The following is a 21,777-nucleotide window of genomic DNA, read 5'->3' on the forward strand; positions in this document are numbered from 1 at the left end:
TCTCATTTTGCGGTTAGAACACTTAACCCAGTAAATACTAACAGAGAATGGGAGTATCAATTCTGCAAACTCAAAAGCCTAGCTTGGGGTAAGTGCTGGTAGGCTTTTTTTTTTTTTTTTTTTTTCATTACATTATTCTTACTTGGCATATTTCTGATTTCATGTACTGTCCACGGAGGGGGGGGGAAATACATTCAATAGGAAAGCTACAGGTGATTTTTATTCATTAAAAAAATAAAAAGCAACAGAATATGTCCAAATCTTTACATGAAGACCTTCTTGCTAACAGGATTCTAGCTATTTTTAATAGCAGTATGAATGCTTTATATATGATCCATCTTGTTTGATTTTTTCCCTGTGATATTTGATTACACCGGATTAAATTCTTCCAGTAATATACGTGTATGTCTGGACTAATGCTGACACTGAAAAGCATGTCAAGAAGGCAGCAAGAGGATGACCACAGCAACACTTCACTGTAACCCTGCTAGCATTTGTCATAGTTCTCTCAGGTACAGAGATGTGCTGGCACTAACCTTAGTCTTGTCACTAAGATCCTGGGTCACAAGAGATTATAGACTGAAGATCATCTCTAGCCCTGTCCAACACCTGTACATGCACTGTGCAATTCAGCCAGGACCACACTCAGATGGTCTCCATGGGATTTAGAGAAAGTTACTTCCAAGCTAAAGATTTTTCTGGTATGGGACAATTTTCTGCTACAAAAACAGACTTTTCTTTGCTTACCAAAAACTGAAGTTTAAATCTACTACTAAACTTAGCTAATAACTTAATTTTGGTGATGCATGGAACTGCACAAAATATATCAACTAAACATCAATACCCTTTCTGCACCTGTGTATTCATGTTGCTTCAGACTGCTTCTCATCCAGGCTGTAAGGAGTGCATCATAAAAAAATAGATTATTCAATCTATATAAGGTTGCCACATAAAATAATTGGCATTACATAATTATCATCATAGTTTTTCATATAATCTTTTCACTCTGAGATCTCCAGTATTACTAAATTTGGAGATACTAACCAAACAATATTATTTTGTGGATGAAAAATTAAGTTAGAAAGAGATGTGACAAAGATTTAATGACAATTTATGGAAAACCCCCTCAAAAAATACATCTTTGATTTTCAGTCATTTGCCTCAAATAAATGTTTTTTTATTTATTCTCTTCTTTCAAAGAATTCTTTTACATCAATATACAAGTACTATGTCCTATTATGTATTTGCTATAGAATGCATAAAATTCTCTGTGAATACAACTTATGACTAAGAAGGTGTAATTAACCTTAAGTAAAAGGCACAGTGGCTAAAAATCTGCTTTTATTAATCAAATGCAATGCCTTAAATGTAGCATCTACAAAATAAAAATAAAAAAAAAATCTGCAATTGAATCCTGGATGGATCACAAAACTTTATCTTATAACAACTAGTATTTATATATTTTTAAACAAGTCTGTACAAGAACAAATATTTTGAAATTTAACTTATGAATTTTCTAACTTTAAATATGTTTTATATATATATATATATATATATATTAATTTAAATTGTTTCAGCATTTCTTTAAGCATATTCCCAATCCTTCACACTGCCAAATAAGTATATTTCTGTTTCTGCTTGCGTACACATACATTTCAAATGTATAGGCAGGAAAAGTTAAGTGGCCAGTAATTTAAACAATGTAAATTGTATGTTATAAGAAACACTTCAGTATATAAAAATGCAAAACCTTTATATTTTAACATTTCATCACTTGAGCTTTGCCAAAGACCACCTAAATACCATATTTTTATACCAGCTGTTTAACAACATAATTTTTTCTATAGTCTTATTTGTTGTGCTTGTCTTTCCTGCCCTTTCATTCCAAGTTAATGTGTTATTATTTCAGTTGCGCAGCACAATATATTGTTGCAGAAAGTCATTATGCTGCAATCTAACAAAAACATGTTTTTGTGCATTCTTATCTAATAATTAATGAGGACAACATGTGCCCGCATAGCTGGTAACCTTACAATAACACAACATTTAATAAAGGTAATATACAATGTGAGACCTAGTCTAATAAGTCCGGTCCATATAGTTAAAACAAATAAATAAATAGACAAAATGAAGAAAACTAAAACAAAAAGTAAATTAACCCCTAAATTCCTAAAGATACTTCAGTGGTATTTTCATTGTCTAGAAACACCAGGAAATGCAATAGCAAGTTTCTGTAAAACAGTCACTTTTAAAGTGACTGTTAATGCCTGGTTCTTGGTGAACTGTGAAACAATCTGTGTAATATTGCACAGTGATCTTTCATCCTGATTTCCCAAGGAAACACTGCTTATGCAATGATGGTCTGTTTGATTATGTTTCTTTATTTTTATTTGTTGATTCCCTCTAAATAACTTCTGAACCTGTTAAAGAGTTTCAGCCACAGGGGAAAAAGTAGCAGCAGCCTCAAAGGTAATTATGCTTCTATACATTTCATGAAAACATACATTCAGTTATGAAAGAGAGAGAAAGCTTTCATAAAACCACTTCAGAAAATGCACAAGTACTAGATCAACTAGAGTACCAGGAAACCCACAGGGGAGTAGAAGCCACAACAGATTGCCCCATGTAGAAGGTGCTTGGGGAGCTATCCACACAATTTTGATGCAGTGGCTGTTGTGGAGCATAAGAAAATTTTGTGTTGTTAATAGCTCAGATGCATACTGGTTTTTTGCCAGCTGACATCAGGATGAGGGAAAAACATCTAATTTCCTAGTTGAGATCTGGACTTTGGGTCCAGCGCAGCTGGAGCACCTGGTCCAACAGCCTCAGTTCTTGTACTCAGAAGCATTACGTGGAGTAGGGTACTCTCCAGAAGCGATACTTCTAGAGGTAGAGTATTGTCAAGAAAAAAGATATTTTCCACTACTGCTACTAATATTTGTGGCACACTGCTCAGAGACTGTAGCTCAGAGACTACATGCCATCTACTGCCATGATAGAGCACCCACTAGTAACTTGGCAGTCTGCACTAGCCTCAAGTGATAACAATGATTATCCCTACTGCTCATAAGTTTATACATATATATATATATATATATATATAAAATCAAACTACAATAGAACAGATTTTCTATTTAATGTATTGTTTCAATTTATGCAATATTTTTTACCACCAAACTACATAGGTTCATACTCTATCAGTTATTCACATCCTCCAAATCACTAACTAAATGAGAGCTTCTGGATAGCTGAGACTTACTCAACAGGACCACCTCACTGTCTCATGGCTTGGAAAACCCACTTTGTTTTTCTTATATGGTCCCTAGAGCATATGAAAAACTTACTTTATGATTACTTCATGCAGATCGATGTATCTCACTAGAATGTAAGACACCAAATACCAACAGGGTAGGCACCGGACCCCAAATAATTACAAGCTGTCAAGTCTTTGCCACAAGATTCAAAGCCATACTGAACTCTCAGCCTTCCTGAATACAAAGCCATCTCCACAGTGTGTACCACAAAAATGGGTTCAAGGTCGTAACAGTTTGTTTACCACAGTTGTTTCAAATACGTTTATTTTTCTACCCATACTTCTGATTTGCATCCAAAACAAAGGGAGTAGTCAAGGTCTATATAACTAAGGACAGTCCAAATCCTAAGTTTACAGAAAAGTTCTATTCCCACATGGTTTTTTAAGTAATACTATTTACTTCTTAATACCTCTTTTTAGTTAGACTACAAAGTAAGCCCAGAGGCACAGAGGTGCATCATGATCCAGATGCTAAAACACATTTGTGAGTCAACCTTTCCAAAACACCACAAGGGTTTCAGAAAACTCAAGCTAAGTACTGAGAGTGTGTGCCACTTCTACAGAGCACTCTTGTGACTCACAGTTCACACACACAGAATACAAAAAAGGCACCTTTTGTTGGATGGTGTTTTTTCAAAGCATTTTTATAAACTGTTGAGTAAAAATGTTAACATTTCTTAAATATATTCTGATCATTATTAATTATACATGTTTTAATACAGATACTATTAAATGTTTTGTTTTTAATACAAACATTTATTGTATATTCAATATTAATACTTATTAGTAAAGATTATTATCTTTCTTTATTGTCTTTCTTTCTTTATTATCTACAAAGGAAATAACTGTATCCTCTTTTTTTTCCCCTCCGGGTGGTTGCATCATCTGAAAAGTTAACATCAGATTTCCCTTTACAGCAATAAGACAGTTTAAGACAATTCAAAATAGAAAAGTTAAAATACTCATTCTATGTTTGAAAAAAAAAAAAAAAAGAAAAAAAGAAAAAGAAAAATTCTGAGAAGCCTGCAGAAACAATACAAAGTCAGATCCAACTAAGATTAGAACAAAACAATGAAAAGTAATGCATTTCATGCACTATGTGAGACAGTCTTCCATAGTCTTAAGATTTAAATAAATAGGTACTCCCTTACTAGTAGAACGGACTGTTGATGAGCAGTCTGAAGTTTCTCAGTTTACTTGATTAAAGTTGCATAAAATGGGGAGTTCTGGTTTAAAACTCAGTGAGACCTCTCACTTGTGTAATACACTGTTGAGAAATCACCAGGACTTGGGAGGACTAACACTTCTGTAATCCAATTCCTGTTGTGACATGTCTTAGAAAGCAAAATAATAAGGTGAAAGTTGTCTCTAGTTTACTGTACTATGGCTTGAAACAACTCTCTGCTCAAAAAGTGGTTTTGAGCACTCTGGGAAAAAGCCGGAATATACAAGTCACTCTGTTCCACCTGATATTTTACTTCCCCTCTAAATTTTTCAAGTTTGACGTTAAATGATTTTATAGTCCACATGAGCTAATGCTCTTGTGGTTCACCATAACCACAAAAGAATTACTGACACACAATTCTTGTCTCCGTGGCATTCTCTTCACTAACTGTTTGTTCGTTTTAAGACCACAAGGAGTGCAAAGCTAAATTAAATGAGTAAGCCTTAACTTCAGCATGCTTACATTCTAATCATATCATCTTGTAAACTGAACCTTACTTCAGTTGGATTGGTGCTCCGTTTTAAGTGTCTGTAGTAACTCTAAAGTGGTTTATGTATAATGTGAGGCATAGTTGGGAAACCTTGTCTAAAGGTTAAGAGTACTCATCCAGACCACACCCACTGCTTCCACCTCTTAAGTAGATTATCCAAGCCATTTCCAACTTCCCTGCTGAAACTGGATCTTTGTAAATATTGATGAGAAGTGTGCAGGGACAGAACAAGCAGCAGGGCATTTGAATCTGATGAGAATGTCACCACCTGACTCCTAGCCTTTGCTGCAAGAATGACTTATTGATTTTGTATTAGCAGTGTGGCCAAAGAGCACTTACCATACACAGAGATGACACCCATTTCATCTGTAATGTTGTGAAAATCAATACTATAAAATTAATAAGGTTTAGATGGTGATGACAGTTGAGGCTACACAACTAAGGTATTTTGTTGTTGTTGTTTTCTGACTGTTTTCAATACCATTTGCAATGTCTCTTCAGGTTAAAGTATTTCTCTAACTAGATAACTAACAAGGTTTTTTAAAAGTACATCCTTAATGCAATTGCCAGTTTATTCAAATCTAATTCATTATGAATCCATATGCATATTTGTTTTAAGTTTCCTTGTCAGATGTATAAAAATGCAAATTAAACATAAAAAAAAGGAAATAAAAAAAAGAGGAAATGGTTTCCTCTATTTCTAAACAACAATGCTTTATTTGTAATACATTAGGATTTTATTTACTGATTTATTTTCTTTCAATAAATTTGTAATTCTATATTTTATTCTACATTTTCTCTAAAATGTTTGCAAACATCTTTACAAATCATCATTGTTACAACTGAGAATTAGCTAGTCAATAAATAACACACATCAGAACTACTCCATTCCATTAATATTCCACTCCTTAATATATGCTAATATTAAATGAAGAATTTGTTACATCTATAACTGTATGCAGAAAAAAAATAATATTCACTTACATAGGCAGTTAGTCAATCCTAATCCTTGAAGGTGCTTAAGGGATTATTCCATTGAAATATATTGTTTATTTTTAACTTACATTTAGACTAGTCATATATCTCAGTATCACATACTTAATTACCTGGCTTAATACACAGCCATAAACAGCAGGCACATCACACACATACATAGTAAAATATTAGTTAGTGTTGAATTAAATACATTTTTTCCTATTTTTTTTTTTTTTTTTACTATATGGTAACTTTCACTTGTCATAGAATACATGAATATATTAATGAATACACAAATGTAACAACTACTTTATATCCACAGCTCTATATAATGAAGGTGTTCTTAGGAATGAACATAAAAATAATTTAGCTTAAGCTGCAGAAGATATTTTAAGATAAGGCATAATATAATTACTCATTTAGATGTACTGGCAAAGTAAGTTGAGAAGTTAAAAAAAAAAAAAAAAGAAAAAAGAGACTATAAAGACTTTTAGACTTGCTGGCGTGATTATTTTCAAACGAGTGACCTATATATACAGAAAACAGTGTTTCTACAACAGAGTTGCACAGTGCATTTATTTCATTGAAGTTTCCAAATGTTTTCCTCCCTATTTCATCAGTTGTTTCTGAGCATATTAGATGGAAACCTCATTCTCTACCCCCTCTAAATGCTGACTGCAAACATACAAACATGGAGCTACATCAATGTCACTGTCTGCTCCAGTGATAAATGCTGTCCAATTTCTTTGTCTAGAATATAATTAAAAATAGAAGTATTGGAGACCAGTGAGTTAAACAATCCAAACTATATGTCAGGTACGTTAGTGTTACCATTACATATACCAGTCTTCACTATGATAGTGTACACAGCGTAGTACAAGTCTTTGACTGGATGTTTATTTTAGTTCCAAATTGATGGTAGTGCCTTCCTGTATTTTCAGTGTCCATCCCCATTCACTCATTTCTATTCTGTTTCTTAACTTGACAACTGCTTAGAAACTGTACTATGCAGCACAGTTCAGAACACTTTAACTTTGTTTTTGAGGTTTGTTTTTACACTTAAAATATGAAGACTTTTTAATTGAAGGTGGAAAGAGGTTGATCAGTTACTCACAGTCTCTCCAGGGATCTCAGTCCAAAGAAAGAGCCATTCTTCAACCATAAGATCTTGTTGTTACTCAGAATCCTAGAATAAGTCAGAAAAGAATTTGGTTAATAGAACATGATAATTCCACTGATTAAAAACATGTAATTATAGTAAATGACTGCTCTGTAAAATACTAATCACAAAATTCTGTGCCTCATTTGCATTTTCCCATCATAGCAGTACATAAAGATTACCATTTCCTTCAGTTTCTTATTTATTAAATAAAAGCACATTCAAGAAATATGTCAACAAATGAACTTTGGCTACAACTTGGAAAGTATAATATCGATGTGTCCCCACAACACTAGTAGATTCAAAATTACTACTGGCAAAGATATTTGCTGGACTTCCCAGTCAACAAAAAGGCTGATGAAGCTAGGGGAATGTTAAAAACTGAGACAGAAAACAGAAAATATTTCCTTTTCACCTTCTATAGAAGAGAGAAAAGAGGGGAAAAGAAAAAAAAAAAAAAGAAGAAAAAAAAAGAAAAAAGAAAAAAAAAGACTTTTACCACAAAAAAGAGGCTTAGTCAAAAATGTTTTCCTCTTTCAACCTCTATACAGTAGAAATTCAGTAATGCAGCAAAGTTTGTACTATTCACAACCATCAAGTATACATGCAAACTGACCCTACATACAAGCTATTGAAGAAGTTGTCTATTTTTCCTCTGTTGGTGTCACAAGAGGCCCTAATTTAGTGATTTTGCACTGCAATATTTTCCTGTCTATTTCAGAAGCAATACAATACAAATATGCAGTCATTCTGAAGATGTTACCTATTAAAATATACAATATACAAAAGAAGTGCAATTTGTTTTGGAAGCTCAAGAAATCTTTTTTCTTTTTTTTTTAAAAGAATGGTTATTCAATGTGCAGAAGAAATTTCTGTCTCTTAACAAATCTTATTCCACTTGTTGTATGCTGTAAAAAAGGAATATTTTCATGTAACATTTAGAATAAGTTATAGAAGAGCTCAAAGTCCATTTCAAAATAAGAGACATTGCTTACCATAAGGATAGAAACCAAATGTCAGAAGAAATCATATGCTCATAACTAGCGAGCTTGAGACCTTGTGAACCAACATTTTGCTTTTTTTCTAAAGTTTTAAAATTATGTGTCGCACAAGACTATCTTATCTTGTCTGGCTCTTAGTATTTCTTATTACAAATAAACAGTAAGCACTTTTCCAAGCATATGCATATCACATATTTTCTTATGTCTAGATGCAAATGAAAACACGTTAATACTGATACTGAAACAAAGTATAATTGATGTAGAAAAATATTGTAATGTTAGTAAGATTTGGAGATTTTTTCAAGTTATTTGTAAAATTTACCAATAAACATATGCATATAATTTGAGGTATTTTGATGGCCCACTGCCAAAGGATATGAAGAACAGAGCAATTCAGCTCTGAGCTAGGAGCTAATGTGTGTGTTATTACACCCTGGTGTGACTGAATGAGCTTATGCAGCAACATTACTCCTTACCCAGAACCAGGCACTATAACATACACGTGGCAATTTGGGATCAATCATGAACAATTAAACCCAGGTATCTGAAAGCATGCAGATTCCTGTGTTTACAACATAAAAATGGCTATGCTCCAATATACACGCAGTATACTGTCGTGATCTAAGAAACTCCACATCTCGTAAGATCTGCCTCCTACTTTTCAGATTAAAAAAAATATCATATGTACAACATTAAGTATTTCTCTAATCAACTCTTTAGGAAAGTCTTAGCAATGTATTTTAACAACGACATAATGAAAGATCAAAAATGGATTCAATTTGTCTTATTTGTCAGATTTTCTGAATTTTTTAGATACCCATACTGTGACTAAATTTGGTAATTGTTTTAAAATTATAAATATCTAAACTGGAAAATGTAACTACATTAAATTTTCTATTATTTTATTCTGTTATTTCCTTGATCTTATCTTCTGAGACTGCACAGAACTTGGATCAGTCAAGAAAAAATAAAGTCCCCACATTTAAATTGGCTAGGCTTGGAAAGACTAACGTCTCAAATTCCACTTCATACTGGGTCATTTAGTTATATACTGTGTTACAGAGAGACCATCTCTGAGGCCTATTACAATGACATTAGATATAAATATTATATTTGGACTGTTCTGAAAAGCCTGATTCACAAAGATACGTGCACTTCAGAACTCTCATCTGGCTTAAATACAACTATTTCTGTCTTTGAAAGATGTTCACGGTGCCAATTTGTTTTTCGGGTCTTCTGTTCATTATGCCTAGAAAAAGAGGGCAGTCTGAACATGGCTGGCAAGTCCATGAAAATCCCACAACTGAGCAGCACACTAGTCTCCTACTCCACTTCTGGGTCTCCTGCCCTGTGGCCCCGGTAAGTAGACTGAAAGCAGCATCTTTTATCCACATAAAACAAACTCCTAGAAGTTACAGAGAACTATCTAAATAAATTACAAGATTAAACAGAACACTTGGTTTATAAACAGAGCAGTCAGTAAACACAGCTCATGCTCTATAATACTGCCATCTCATTTAGTCACAATTTTGTTTCTCTGAAGAAGAAATTCTTGAAAAATATAACAGACAGCACAAAATTAAAAAATATAGAATTTAACTACATAAATTTGCATTTCTGAACTAATTCTTTCAGGTCTTTATACCATACTTTCACAGAGACTTTCACACAGAGATCAGGTTTCGAAACTTAGGTTTCCTTCAGGGCCTTCTCTTCTCTACACTGCCAACTAAAATGCAGGTTTAATAAACACAGTAGTATGAGCATCATAGTTAAAATACAATTGTTTTTCTGTTCAAAATATGAAAGGATCATGGCTTTAGAGAATCCTAGCATTCCTATAAGGTCTGTGGGGAAGAAATTATATATTCTTCTTTAACAATTAATATGTTATCTACATTTCATTGAGATGGTTTGTTACATGGGAATTATCCACCTGCTTTTAATTAGCTGCAGTGAAGTCCAAAACCTTGCAATGGGCTGTTATCAGAATGGATTTGATTTGCACTAAAAAACAGTTCTGTGAATACAATGAACAACTTCACTGGAAAACTTAAATAACATTATTTTTTTACAGTTATGAATTAAATCAAACTTTTCATGCAATTCATAACATTCTTCCCTTCTGAGAACATGCTGTGGGAAGGAGCTAGAAGATAAAGGAAAATGTTTGTTACACTGTTCAGTATACAAACACAGAAATGAGGCTTAACTACAGATGATGAAAAGAAACCCTTTCAAGTAATCAGTACCTGGTCAAATTGTAGCTCTTACTCTTGATGCTGAAATTACACTGAATAATTTTGTATATTACTTCTTTAGAAAAAAAAACTGAATGAAAAATATGAATTATAACATAACAAGTTAGGCATCTCTTTTACCTTAAACACAGTTAGTCACCTGCATACAGGAAGATGCTTGCAATTAGAGACCTGCAGAAATCTTGAAGGAAAAAAAAAAAAAGACATGAAGAGCATCCTTTTCACATACTTACAGGCACAAAGGTTTGTTGGATAAACACGTGGAAAAGGGTGCTAGTCATGCATTTGATTTTAGATAACTTATACTGTAATTACAACTTCAAGATGTAAAAGTACTTTTAACCACATCAGAAAATTAATCATTTATTTTAATAAAAGATTAAATATAATTTTGATTTTTAGAACAAATCACTGCTGTGCACACATTATTAAGTATTTCTCACATTTTATTCATTCACAGCATTTTCAATTGCCTTATTTTTTCTCCTGTGCTATTGAATCATAGTGATAAAATAAATATTGCTATACATTGCAGCTAGGCAGCTGGTTTAAATAATTACCAGTTTCCAGCCATGTGTTAAGAATTTCACATTTTAAATGTTTTATTATGAAGAAATAAACACTAAGAAAATGAACACTCTTTATTCCAGTGAAGTTATTTTCCTAAACCAAATTCCATTCAATGTTTTACTTTTCTTTTTAATAAATAAATAAATAAATAAATAAATAGATTCCTGGAGAAACCTTTTGAGAAGGTATTTATTTTAGAGTTCAGTTTTCAGACTGTCCTTGCAATATATATAAAGATCTAAACCCCAAGTAACGGACCTAAGATGCAAACCAAATAAATCAGATGATGGTACTCAGTCCTAGATCTCATGAAATCCATCTAAGATACTACTGGGGAGCACCACTCCCCTGACCAGACACATTACTGAATTCCCATCTCACTTCATTAATCCCTTTGCAACTTAGGTCTCCTTCTCCCAAGATGCTCTGGGGGACTGTTTGTCCCAGGGACCACATCCAGAAGACAGTAACTCTACACCAGGTTTGTCCTTTCCCACCCTGTGGAGCTGTTCCCACAGGCTCTGAAGCCTTCAAACACTCTCATGACATATAGCTCAGGCTATACCCTAGAGCATGTAATCCATACATCACACAAACACACTTCTCTGGTGGGCTGCAACACAGGCTGTAGGCTATTTCATTCATACCACACTGGAAAACAACCAGCCTCACATACACAGCAGTGCTGCTTATCAGGGAGACATGAGGGCCAGTGGAGATAGAGATCCAAAACCTCAAGTATCTGCTATGAGATAACTAGCCCAAAGAAGTGTGAATATTAGGCAATTTTCCATTTGTCCTTTTCACCTATATAAAGGTTGCAAGGCAGGTTCATATTTAAATGGCAGCTTTTTTTCTTTCCCCTCTTCTTTGGAGGGGATGACTATGGTGAAACAAATATATAAGTTCTTGATATTCAAGGCAAATATGAATGTATTTGCAAGCACATATCTAACTGCATATACTTGCTGCCTTTAGGAATTTGCTAGGCAACATCACAGAGCAACCAACAGAGCGCAAGTAGAACTCCCTCAGGAAAAACAAACAAACAAACAAAAAAACCAACAACAACAACAAAAAAAACGTGGGGTTATCATAAGGGTTATTATGATAATGGTGCTGGTCCGATGTTTTCTGAATGCCTAGAGAGACCAAATGGTGCCCTGCTCTCATGACCAATACCCCCAAACTATTGCAGCAGCAGCCACAGAACAGTTGTGGCATTTTCAGCTTGTGCATTATATGACTACATGAGCATTACTATGTAAAAAGGGCCAGATATCATTCCCTGAGGCTAAGTGGCACCAACTACGTGGCTCCTGGCCTTAGATCTCTTCTTGGCCCCTTCTGGTGTTCAGATCATCCTAAAATAAGTATCAGTTTGTTCACAGTATCTGAAAGAGCATGGAGGGAATGCCACAGAGAATCAGAACAACGTTTCTGAAGCATGATTTTTGGTGTGGAGGTGTGTGGCTTCCTGAGAACAGAAGATGATTTGCCAATGGAAGCCTGCTGGAACAGGACTGGAGAATTGTGTGGGACAGAGTCTCAAACTTTCCCTTTTTGGGTAGAACATTGGCATGAACATTTTCCAGCATAGTGCTCCCTAACAAGGACCAAAATCATGCCAAAAAGCATGTTAACAACTGAGAAGCAAAGACAATCAAAGAGTCATTGCTTCCACTTTATGTTATTCTTTATTAGTGCCAACATACCTAAAAGGATTAATTGTTCTAATGGGCTACAACCCATTTCTCCGAACTCCTTTCTAGTCCTTCCTTTAGAGTTAATCAAACAAAAATCATATCACAGTTTCCTTAAATGGTTTCCATGACTTTTGCTTTCATGAAACTATGAAAAGTGCAAAGATGTAGTCCTCAGCAACAAAGTTTTATTCAGGTATAAAACACGCCTAGAATTAGGTAATCTACTGTAGTACATCAAGATTTGTCAAACAAAAAGTTCTCAGTCATAATGCAAACAAACTTCAAATGCAACCCCTCAAGCAAAGAGAAATAATCTTTATATCATGCCCCCGAAGTCAATGGACTTGGGTTCACTCAATATAATAAACAAATTCCACAGCTGAAGCCTTTTCAGTGAGACAATGCCACATCCCAAAGAGCATGAACTCATGCAGTAGTGAATCCCACACAGAAAAAGCACATCTCTGATAACCAGACCCAAGAAAGACAAAATATTTAGATGGAGCCTGCAGTTCCCAAATGCATACTGAACAGAGAAGGAAGAGTTACTTAAAATATGCATTTCCTCTGATAATTTTCCCAGAGAATAAAAAAAAATAAATAAAAATTTCACGTGGGGAAAAAAAAAAAAAAGTAAATTACATTGGATTTTCTGCTGGGCAGCCCAGGAACTAGTTCAGACAGGAAGACCAGACTTGACCCAGTTCTGCTTCTAGCTGATGGATGAGCTGAACAACCAGTATTCAGCTCATGACCTGCTCTGAACTCCTTTCTTTAAGGTCCATTCCAACACCAGCTGAAGGTACACCAAAGTAACACAGGAAAGAGCAACCACCCCTGCCCCTGCTGTGCATTTCCTTTTCATTTCTGTTGTGTTTTTTTCTCCCCCCAACTTCTTAGATAAAAAGGTGTGCTAGATGGATATCCAAGATAATTTGACAAAAGATAGAAAGTTCAGTCCATTAAGACTGTACATCTGGGACCTCTGTGTTGGGGTTGCGTGAAGAAATTGTTTTTTAAATTTTACAGCCTCTCTTACGTACTATCTTCAGTTCAAGCAGAATAGAACAACTTTTATATAAATATATACAAGCACTAATAATAACTCCTTTAGATGAAACTGATAACAGTTGAAATGTAACAGTCTAAGCTGTTTCTTCTCTTTACAGTCATTATATGATCAGATACAAAAGGAGTGTGTGTAAACATCCCCTAAAAATGTGAGAATGTACTTCGTTTCTTTGTGGTATCATAATAAGACTGGAATTGTTTATATTGAAACACCATAGTGTAAAATGATAAATTATTTTTAAGGTTTTGAAATCCTCCTCGGTAAACCAGAATATTGTTTATTCCAACAGCATGCATAATTCATTGAGAGTTGCACCATAAAAACAAATTGGGAAGAGAAAAATGGTAAGAATTAAAAAATAAATAAATGCTTTTTGTCTTTTTATACCGCATATGTAGAGACGTACAGAGTTATCATAAAATACCATTAGTAATTGCACTTTTTTTTTCTCCAAACTGAAGACCACACCTAAGGTACTACCAAAGACTTCAGTAAGTTCATAATAATAAAGATATATTGGGAGGAAAGTTGTAGAATAATAACAAAACAGATTGAATATCTGAAGAGAGAAAAATGCCTGATGAACAGTGCTGACTGCTTACCAGATGAATGGGGTTGGGCAGACACCTGCACATTCTAATGACAGAAAGGAGGAAAAACTTCTAAAATGCGAAAGGTATTTATCCATTCATTATCAGTCACTATCTGTATACTTAAAACTTAAGACAGTAATCCACAGTGCCTGCATTTGAGAATACCCAAATTTTAAGAAGCATCAAGAGAAGTTATAAGTATACTACAGATGTGTATAATAGTCTCAAGAAACGTATTCATCCCTAAGGTGACTGTGGTCTATCATATTGATTTTCAAAAAAAAAAAAAACAAACAAACAAAAAAACCCCAACTAAATCTGTTTTCAACATTTTTAAAAGGGGTCGTACAAAAATGTTATAGCACATAATACAAAGTAGTCATTTAACACACTAATTCCAGTTGGTTTTATTCCAGCGTATTCCAGCTGTCAAGCAATCAGCTTTAATTTACTTGCAGCATAACCAGTCCCAACCACTGGAGAAATAAGAAAATTTTCAAAATGACCTTCAAGTGTAGATAAGAAATGTGCTATCAGTGGTGAAAAAAAAAATAAATAAATAATGAACAGCTATAGCCAAAGCAGTAACAATGTACTAATTATCCATCTAATTAGAACAGTGTCAGTTGAAAGATATTTCCAGATCCTGACACTATATGATGATATCAAAAGAAGTGATAGAACTATAAGCACTGAGAAATTTACTTCTCAGTAATTATTTATGTGAATGAAAGTTCAAAGTGCAAAGAAATACTAATCGTCCATCATACATTTGATAGAATGCAGTAAGAGAAGCTGTAGCACTCATAATATGACCACTTATATTATGGAAACAGAATATTGCTTTTGCAGAAAATCACTGTTCAATATCCTCACATTTACTAAAACAAAATAAGAGGTGAAATACTTGTTTTTGTTTCTTCTGTTCTTACTGGTGGCTTTTCATCAATACTCCTCTTGGGTGAGATAAGAGGTTGCCAGATCACACTCAAAATAACAAAGCCAAAGTTCTTGCATAAATCATCAGAGTAACTGATTTAATTGACTAAAAACATATTCAAGAGCATTTTTGTGTAAAAAACATCATAATCCAAACAGTAAAACAAATTATCGTCATCACTAACAGGATACACAATTTATGCTCTCCCTGGTTCAGTGGGATTAATGTATTAAGGAAAAGAAAGCAGGAAGGTCACCCTTGACGAGAAATCTTAATATGATTTGTAACAGTGGGGGAGCTAAAGAGCTCCCAGCTTTTGAAACAAGCTCCCTTCACTAAAAGGTGATATTCATTAACTGAATGGGAAAAGAAGCGGTGGGAATCAAAGCATTACTAGTAGGACAGTAAGTACTTCAGACAAGAAGTATGATTGTCTATTTTATGTTTTTGTTTGTTTGTTTGTTTGTTGTCAAGCACTGGCAATTTCTGAACTAAATGATCCTCTTAAGTAAAGCATTTTTTCCATAAAAACTCATATGAAAAGATCATATCTATAGGTCAGTGAAAACTGAAATTATTCTACAGTTAAAGTTCAATTAACTGTATTCAAGGAATTCAACACATAAAAATTTATTTCTTTAGTGGGTAACTGTAGAAACAGGTTTGACAAAATAAACAGTACACAGAATAAAAGTGTGCAGTCCTATTTCACTGAAATCATGGAAAAACTGAATTTCTGAGGATATAAAAAACATGATGAATCATTACTATTTTACTACAGCATATTATAACATTATTAAATGCTCTATATAAATCTTGCTTTAAGTTTTTATCTCAGTGCAGAAAACTTTCAAATGTGATTTGAAAAAACAAAAAAGAAAAAAGATCTTTTGATAAGACAGCATTTCCATTATATCTTTTGAAAAATGGTGAACTTTTGGACTATGCTGTTACACTTATCACATGCACAATATTTAGTCAAGAGATACTTATGTATGTTTAACTTTCAGTGATGAGTCCTACTGAGTCTAGCAGAATTGCTCATATGAATTAAATTTACGTGCCTTAGTTTCTGAAGATCAAATATTCTACTCTCAACATTTTCTTTGGAGAAAGAGAGGAATTATTCAAAACTATCTCTACAGTGAGAAGGGAATTATTACATCTGAATTTTCAGTAACACAATTTCTGAAAGCATAGGTAGATATGACAGCATGGGCCTGCATGCCATGGTTTGCCTTTGACCCCTCACAGAGACTTTTATATCTCTCTCTATATATCTCTCTATATATTTATATCTATATACACATATATATATAAATATATATAAATATATATATATTTATATATACACGTGTATGCAAACATACACGTATATAAATACTTAAAATGCATTTTTAATGGCAAAAATAAGACTAATAGAAAATAAATCTAAGTTCTTCACTAAATAAGCTGGTATAATATGTAAATGATTTTTATGTAGTCTTTATTTATAGGAGAATTAGCTTTTCATTCAACGCAGTTTACATTATGGTGAAAAGACATTCTTATTTTTTAGTCATTCATATTTTTATACAGTTCACTGATAACTAGAGTGAAAACAACGTTAGGAGGAGCAGAACAGCTGAGCGAACAACACACAAGAACAATGTGCAGATTTGAGAATTTCAGTATGCTCAGCACCATCTAGATAAATAAGAGACTAAGAAGCCTACCTCTAGGACAGGAAATTCTACACATTTCAGTGGGCCAAGGACATCATTTAGGATCCCCATTTCAAAACGGTGTGAAGGTTACTACAAGTAATTAGCCAGGGTGATTCATTGTAAGAACTGATTAAACATACAGCTTATTCAAATAACCATCAGTATCCCAATCTTCCTTGCACCTCTTTCAGGTAAGCAAAACCTGTTGCTTCACATTGGCTACAATGAATTGGAGTAGCTTTTTATTTTCAGAATAAGTTCTGAATCTTTGTTTAAGTTCAAAAAAATTTTAATTAAATTTCAGTAATTTCTTTAGTCTAATTTTTTATTAGAAATACTTCATCTTTTCTGTTTTGGATCTTACTACACCTTTATAAGTCACTTTGAAAAAGGATTAACAGTTCCTGAGTCACCATTCCTTGTTTAATACACTTTTTCTATTATCTTTTACTTATTTCCCTCATAGATCCTTTTAGCTTCTTTCCACATTGTTACTCTTACTCAGGGCAGCTCCCTTCTTTTAAAGCCTGAAACACCTGACCAGCTTTTCCTAGTTTTGCTATTTTTGTATTTTTTAAAACTGCATTCTGGATTTTACATATTATTTCTGACATGACATTATGATGAAATAGATGATATAGTTTATGTAAAACATGATGAGAATTGTCTCAAAAAGATGTATGTCTCAGTTACTGCAACAGATAAACAGTAAACCTGTGGAATATAAATCCAAAAGATCAGTAAAATTTTCTCACTGTAGTAACTTATTTTGATTTCCTCCAAAACTGGTTTATTTTTATAACGGTTATATCTTAGCTCATAGGTTCTGCTGGGACTGTAGTTGTGTTTTGCAAAAGCAATATCTGCAGTAGTATTTTCTTAAATGATGATATATATCAACAGGTAATTCAATAAAAATACAAAACTCATTCTGTATCCTTTGGGTAATATATCTGAAAACTGAAAACCTGAAAAAAAAAGGCACATCTGACAACAGAAAATTATTCCTAGATGAATTTTAAGAGAAACCCTTTTCTTGTAAGGAGACATTTTAAAGAGCTAGATTATTAAATGTAAGTTGTTTGCTCTATATTGCCTCAACCAGTAGGACTGCACATCAAAACACTCTTCTTAGTGCTTCATTTGGTTTCAAAGAAGACTGACAGGAGCAGAGATTTAAGTATAAATAGGAGCAACATTTTAAGTATAAAAGGGAGCGACAAAGAAGTTTTTCTAAAGTACTGCAGACAGCTACTGGTATATGCACTTGCAGAATGGGATGTGAAACAGTTGGTGATTATTCATATTTAATTCAGAGAACCAGCAATCCCTCCATAATACATACATGCTATCAGATCAGCTTACAGTTCTTTTAATGGTACTGAAAATGGCTTGAAAACAATTTTAAAATTTGAGATTCAGAAGAGCATCCAGTTGAGGTAGTAAATGCAGGGCTACATGTCTAATTACAGCTAATTCGCTGTCTCTGAATCACCTCGATTGGAAGGGACATCCAATGATTGACCTCCAATGAGGGACCACCTCTTGCCCAAAGCAGGTCCAGTTAGATAATGCTGTTCACAGATGTGTCCACTTGGGTTTTGAGCATCTCCACAGAGAGAGAGATGTGCCCAGCTATCCAGTAGGTTCACAGTCTTCCTATGATGGGAACCTAGCACTTGCAGCTTTAGGCTTAACAAAGGGGAAAAAAATATGATATTCAGTGCCCATTTCAGCAGTAATGAGTCCAAAAGAAAGTATATTTAAATTATTAAGTCCTCCTTACTCTTAATCTTTATAGAGTTTCTATTGTTTCTGGCACTAACTTTAAGAGATTACTTTAAAAATGTTAAAAATGTTTAAAATGATTAAAAATGTCTCCATATTAATATATTATGGACTAGATATTCAGAAAAAAAAAATATTTCACGTTAGGCTTTCAGCTTTTAATTTCCAAATTGAAAAACTTATTAAGGTGTGCCAAATAAGTACGCTGAATTAATAATGAACTATTACAGGTAAAAGACTCGGTTTGCTTCACTAGCAGTACTGATTTTGAGCCTGTGCCAGGCTCTTGTTTCTTACCTCTGCAAGTGGATTTTGCACTGGTGAAGAACAACGTAGTTATCTTAAGAAAATGGGCTAAAACCTAAGATTCCCATAAGCAGTTTTGGAAAGCAGTTCTCACCCAGTGTAACAAATGTAACACAACAGCAATCATCTCCAAGTGCCCCTACCTCTCAGCTTCTAAGCTAAAATGGCCAGTGACAGTCTTGCTTATGATCTGTCTCTCTCTCTCTCTCTTTTTTTTTTTTTTTTTTTTTTTTAATCCTAGCCTCAAATGCTATCTATCAGCTCAGGTACTTAAAATTTTCTTCCCAAGGCTGTGTCATTCAATATTTGATGTTCTTTCCATTTTAGTTATAACTGCAATCTTAGAAATAAAGCTTTCAACACAACTGTTCAAAACACTGGTATAAATAATAGAAACAAACAAACAAACAAAAACCTAAAAATTTATCTGACTTCCATCACAAAATAACTTTTTCCTACCTTGCTTTGTTTCTTTATATTAGTCAGAGTTCAGTTCATTCAACCACCTTTTTTTGATACTTGATTGCAAGTATTCAGCATTACCTCCCAGAGTACATTTCTGACAAATGGCCCCAATACATTTAGTTCTACAGTATCTGTAGCTGACTGCATCACTTTTACAATAATAAAGTCTGGCAGCAATATCCACAAGGAATTCCAAAGCCTTTGTAGGGAATCGTGTCCTGAAGCTATCACAGCTGTTATACGAAGCTCCATTATTGCTAATGGTTTGCCTATTCTTTTATTTTAGTTTTGTTTTTTTTAAGTTTCCCTTAAAAAAAAAAAAAAAACAAAAAAACAAAAAAACATGTTTTTGAAGTGTCTTTAGAACCTTGAATAAATAATGAAAGTGATTACACCTTTTAGGGGTGCCTGAAATGACATGAAGAGAAATTGCTCTCTCTTATATATTTATATAAGAGTGAGACCAGTAGCATTTATTCATTTCCATAAAAACAGAGAATGTCCACAGGAAGAACAAAAAAAATAAAAAGCAGAAAATAAAATAGAAGAGGTAGGGCAGATATAGATATATGAGTACTAAAAAAGAAAAATGTCTAAAGAAAAGGCTGGTCCACACCATACAATTACACACATACAATTAATCCACTATTTATTAAACTGCTCCAGAACTGTTCTAAATAAAGAACACTTTTTTTTTTTTTTTTTTTTTTTTTTTTTTTTTTTTTTAATAAAGAACACTTCTTTAGTAAAAGCAGTTCTTCTACTTTAGGAAAGCAGTGTGACCTGTTTGAAGTCAAGTAGAATGACAAAAAATGAGAAGGTCCTTAGATAACTCCTCAAATAAATATCTCAGGTATTCATTTTGTGTTCAAGACACTGTTAGGGTAACAGACACTTAGGGTGTAGCAGAAGATATGGAAGTTACATCATTTCAAGATGACATTTCAAGATGACAACTCTGGAAATGAAGTTTTGGAGGAACTTGGCACTTTTTAATCTCCATCTCCATCTGAGAATTCTGATTGTCTGTTTTAGCAGTCTTTAAATAAGAAAGTTTCCAGCTATTGCAGATGCAAAAATAAAAGCTTAAAAAGCTGACCTAAGTGCACCACATAGTTCATAACTGGCTAGTTAAATAGAAAAATCCTTAGAATAAAAGGTTTGTAGTTATTTTTGTTTTTTAAATCCTGATTCATGACTGGAATACAAAAATTTGGCAGTAATGTCTTCTTCGCCCTTCAAACTCTAACATTGTAAATGCATACCAAAAAAAAAGAGCTTGGAACCTTGAAATAAAAACAGTTGCCTGAAATATCAAGGGACGTACGTAACTCCCTGCTGCAGGAGGGAGCAGGCAGTGACCTCTGCAGTCCCCTCCATTCATTTCCTCTGGACCTCACCAAAAATCTTGCAAAGTCTTTGCAAAGGGAAGGAAGTCAGGGCTGGGAGAGCAGGCAAGCAGCAGAAAGTGAACTGGACAAAGCCCCCATGCATACGGGATTGGAAAAGCACCAAGGAGCTGCTGATGGCTGAGTCCACACCAACAGAACTTTCACACTCACTTGGAGTTTTCTCAAGGTAGCAGAAGTCAGAATCAGAGTAAGGATCTGAGGATCTCATCAAGCAACTGAGTTTTGAGTGCCCAAAGGGCAATTCTCACAGCAAAATATTTGGGGTGTTAACTCTGAAGCACACCTTAACTAAAGGCTGTATGATCAGATACTCTGTACAGCCAGAACTTTAAAAGCCTATATTACATAAATAGGAAATAGATTTCCTAGATGGTATTTTTACAGTTGAAACTTCTAACTACAAAGACCCCATTTGTAAATTTACTTCTTTTCATTGACACATGCTGGAAACACTCAGCTCAGAAACGTTCCTTTGACAGACCAATCACTCTGGGAGAGGAAGTTTTACATTTCAGACACTACTGTGGAGGTGTTCAGACATTATTTGGGGATTCAGCAGAGCCAAGATTGCTGGAGTTTAAAATTGTTTTTGATGTTTCTTGCATCTACAGCAATGAACAGCATAACAGCTATCAGTTGTGATATATATGTGCATCAGAAGACAGTTATCATACTATACGTAGAAGAATGTTCTTTGTATGTGCTAAACTAAACTGGTTTCATACCATCAGAGCCAAAGGGGAGTTGCAGAAAAGTGAAAGGCAGTACTTTCTTGTGTTCTCTTTTATAATGCAA

At 33.9% G+C, this 21,777-nt stretch overlaps 1 protein-coding gene across 2 annotated transcripts in view; it reads right to left on the bottom strand.

The window, feature by feature from the left end:
- ADGRA1 (adhesion G protein-coupled receptor A1) overlaps nucleotides 1-21,777 on the bottom strand; it is a 275,807-nt gene that overhangs the window by 225,252 nt on the left and 28,778 nt on the right. For both annotated transcript variants that reach the window (XM_032190930.1, XM_032190931.1), the window contains exon 2: nucleotides 7,118-7,189. In XM_032190930.1, the coding sequence (XP_032046821.1) occupies nucleotides 7,118-7,189 (72 nt within the window). The remainder of the gene's footprint in view (nucleotides 1-7,117; nucleotides 7,190-21,777) is intronic.

The sequence above is a fragment of the Aythya fuligula genome, chromosome 7 (genome assembly GCF_009819795.1).
Source record: "Aythya fuligula isolate bAytFul2 chromosome 7, bAytFul2.pri, whole genome shotgun sequence".
Lineage (NCBI taxonomy): Eukaryota > Metazoa > Chordata > Aves > Anseriformes > Anatidae > Aythya > Aythya fuligula.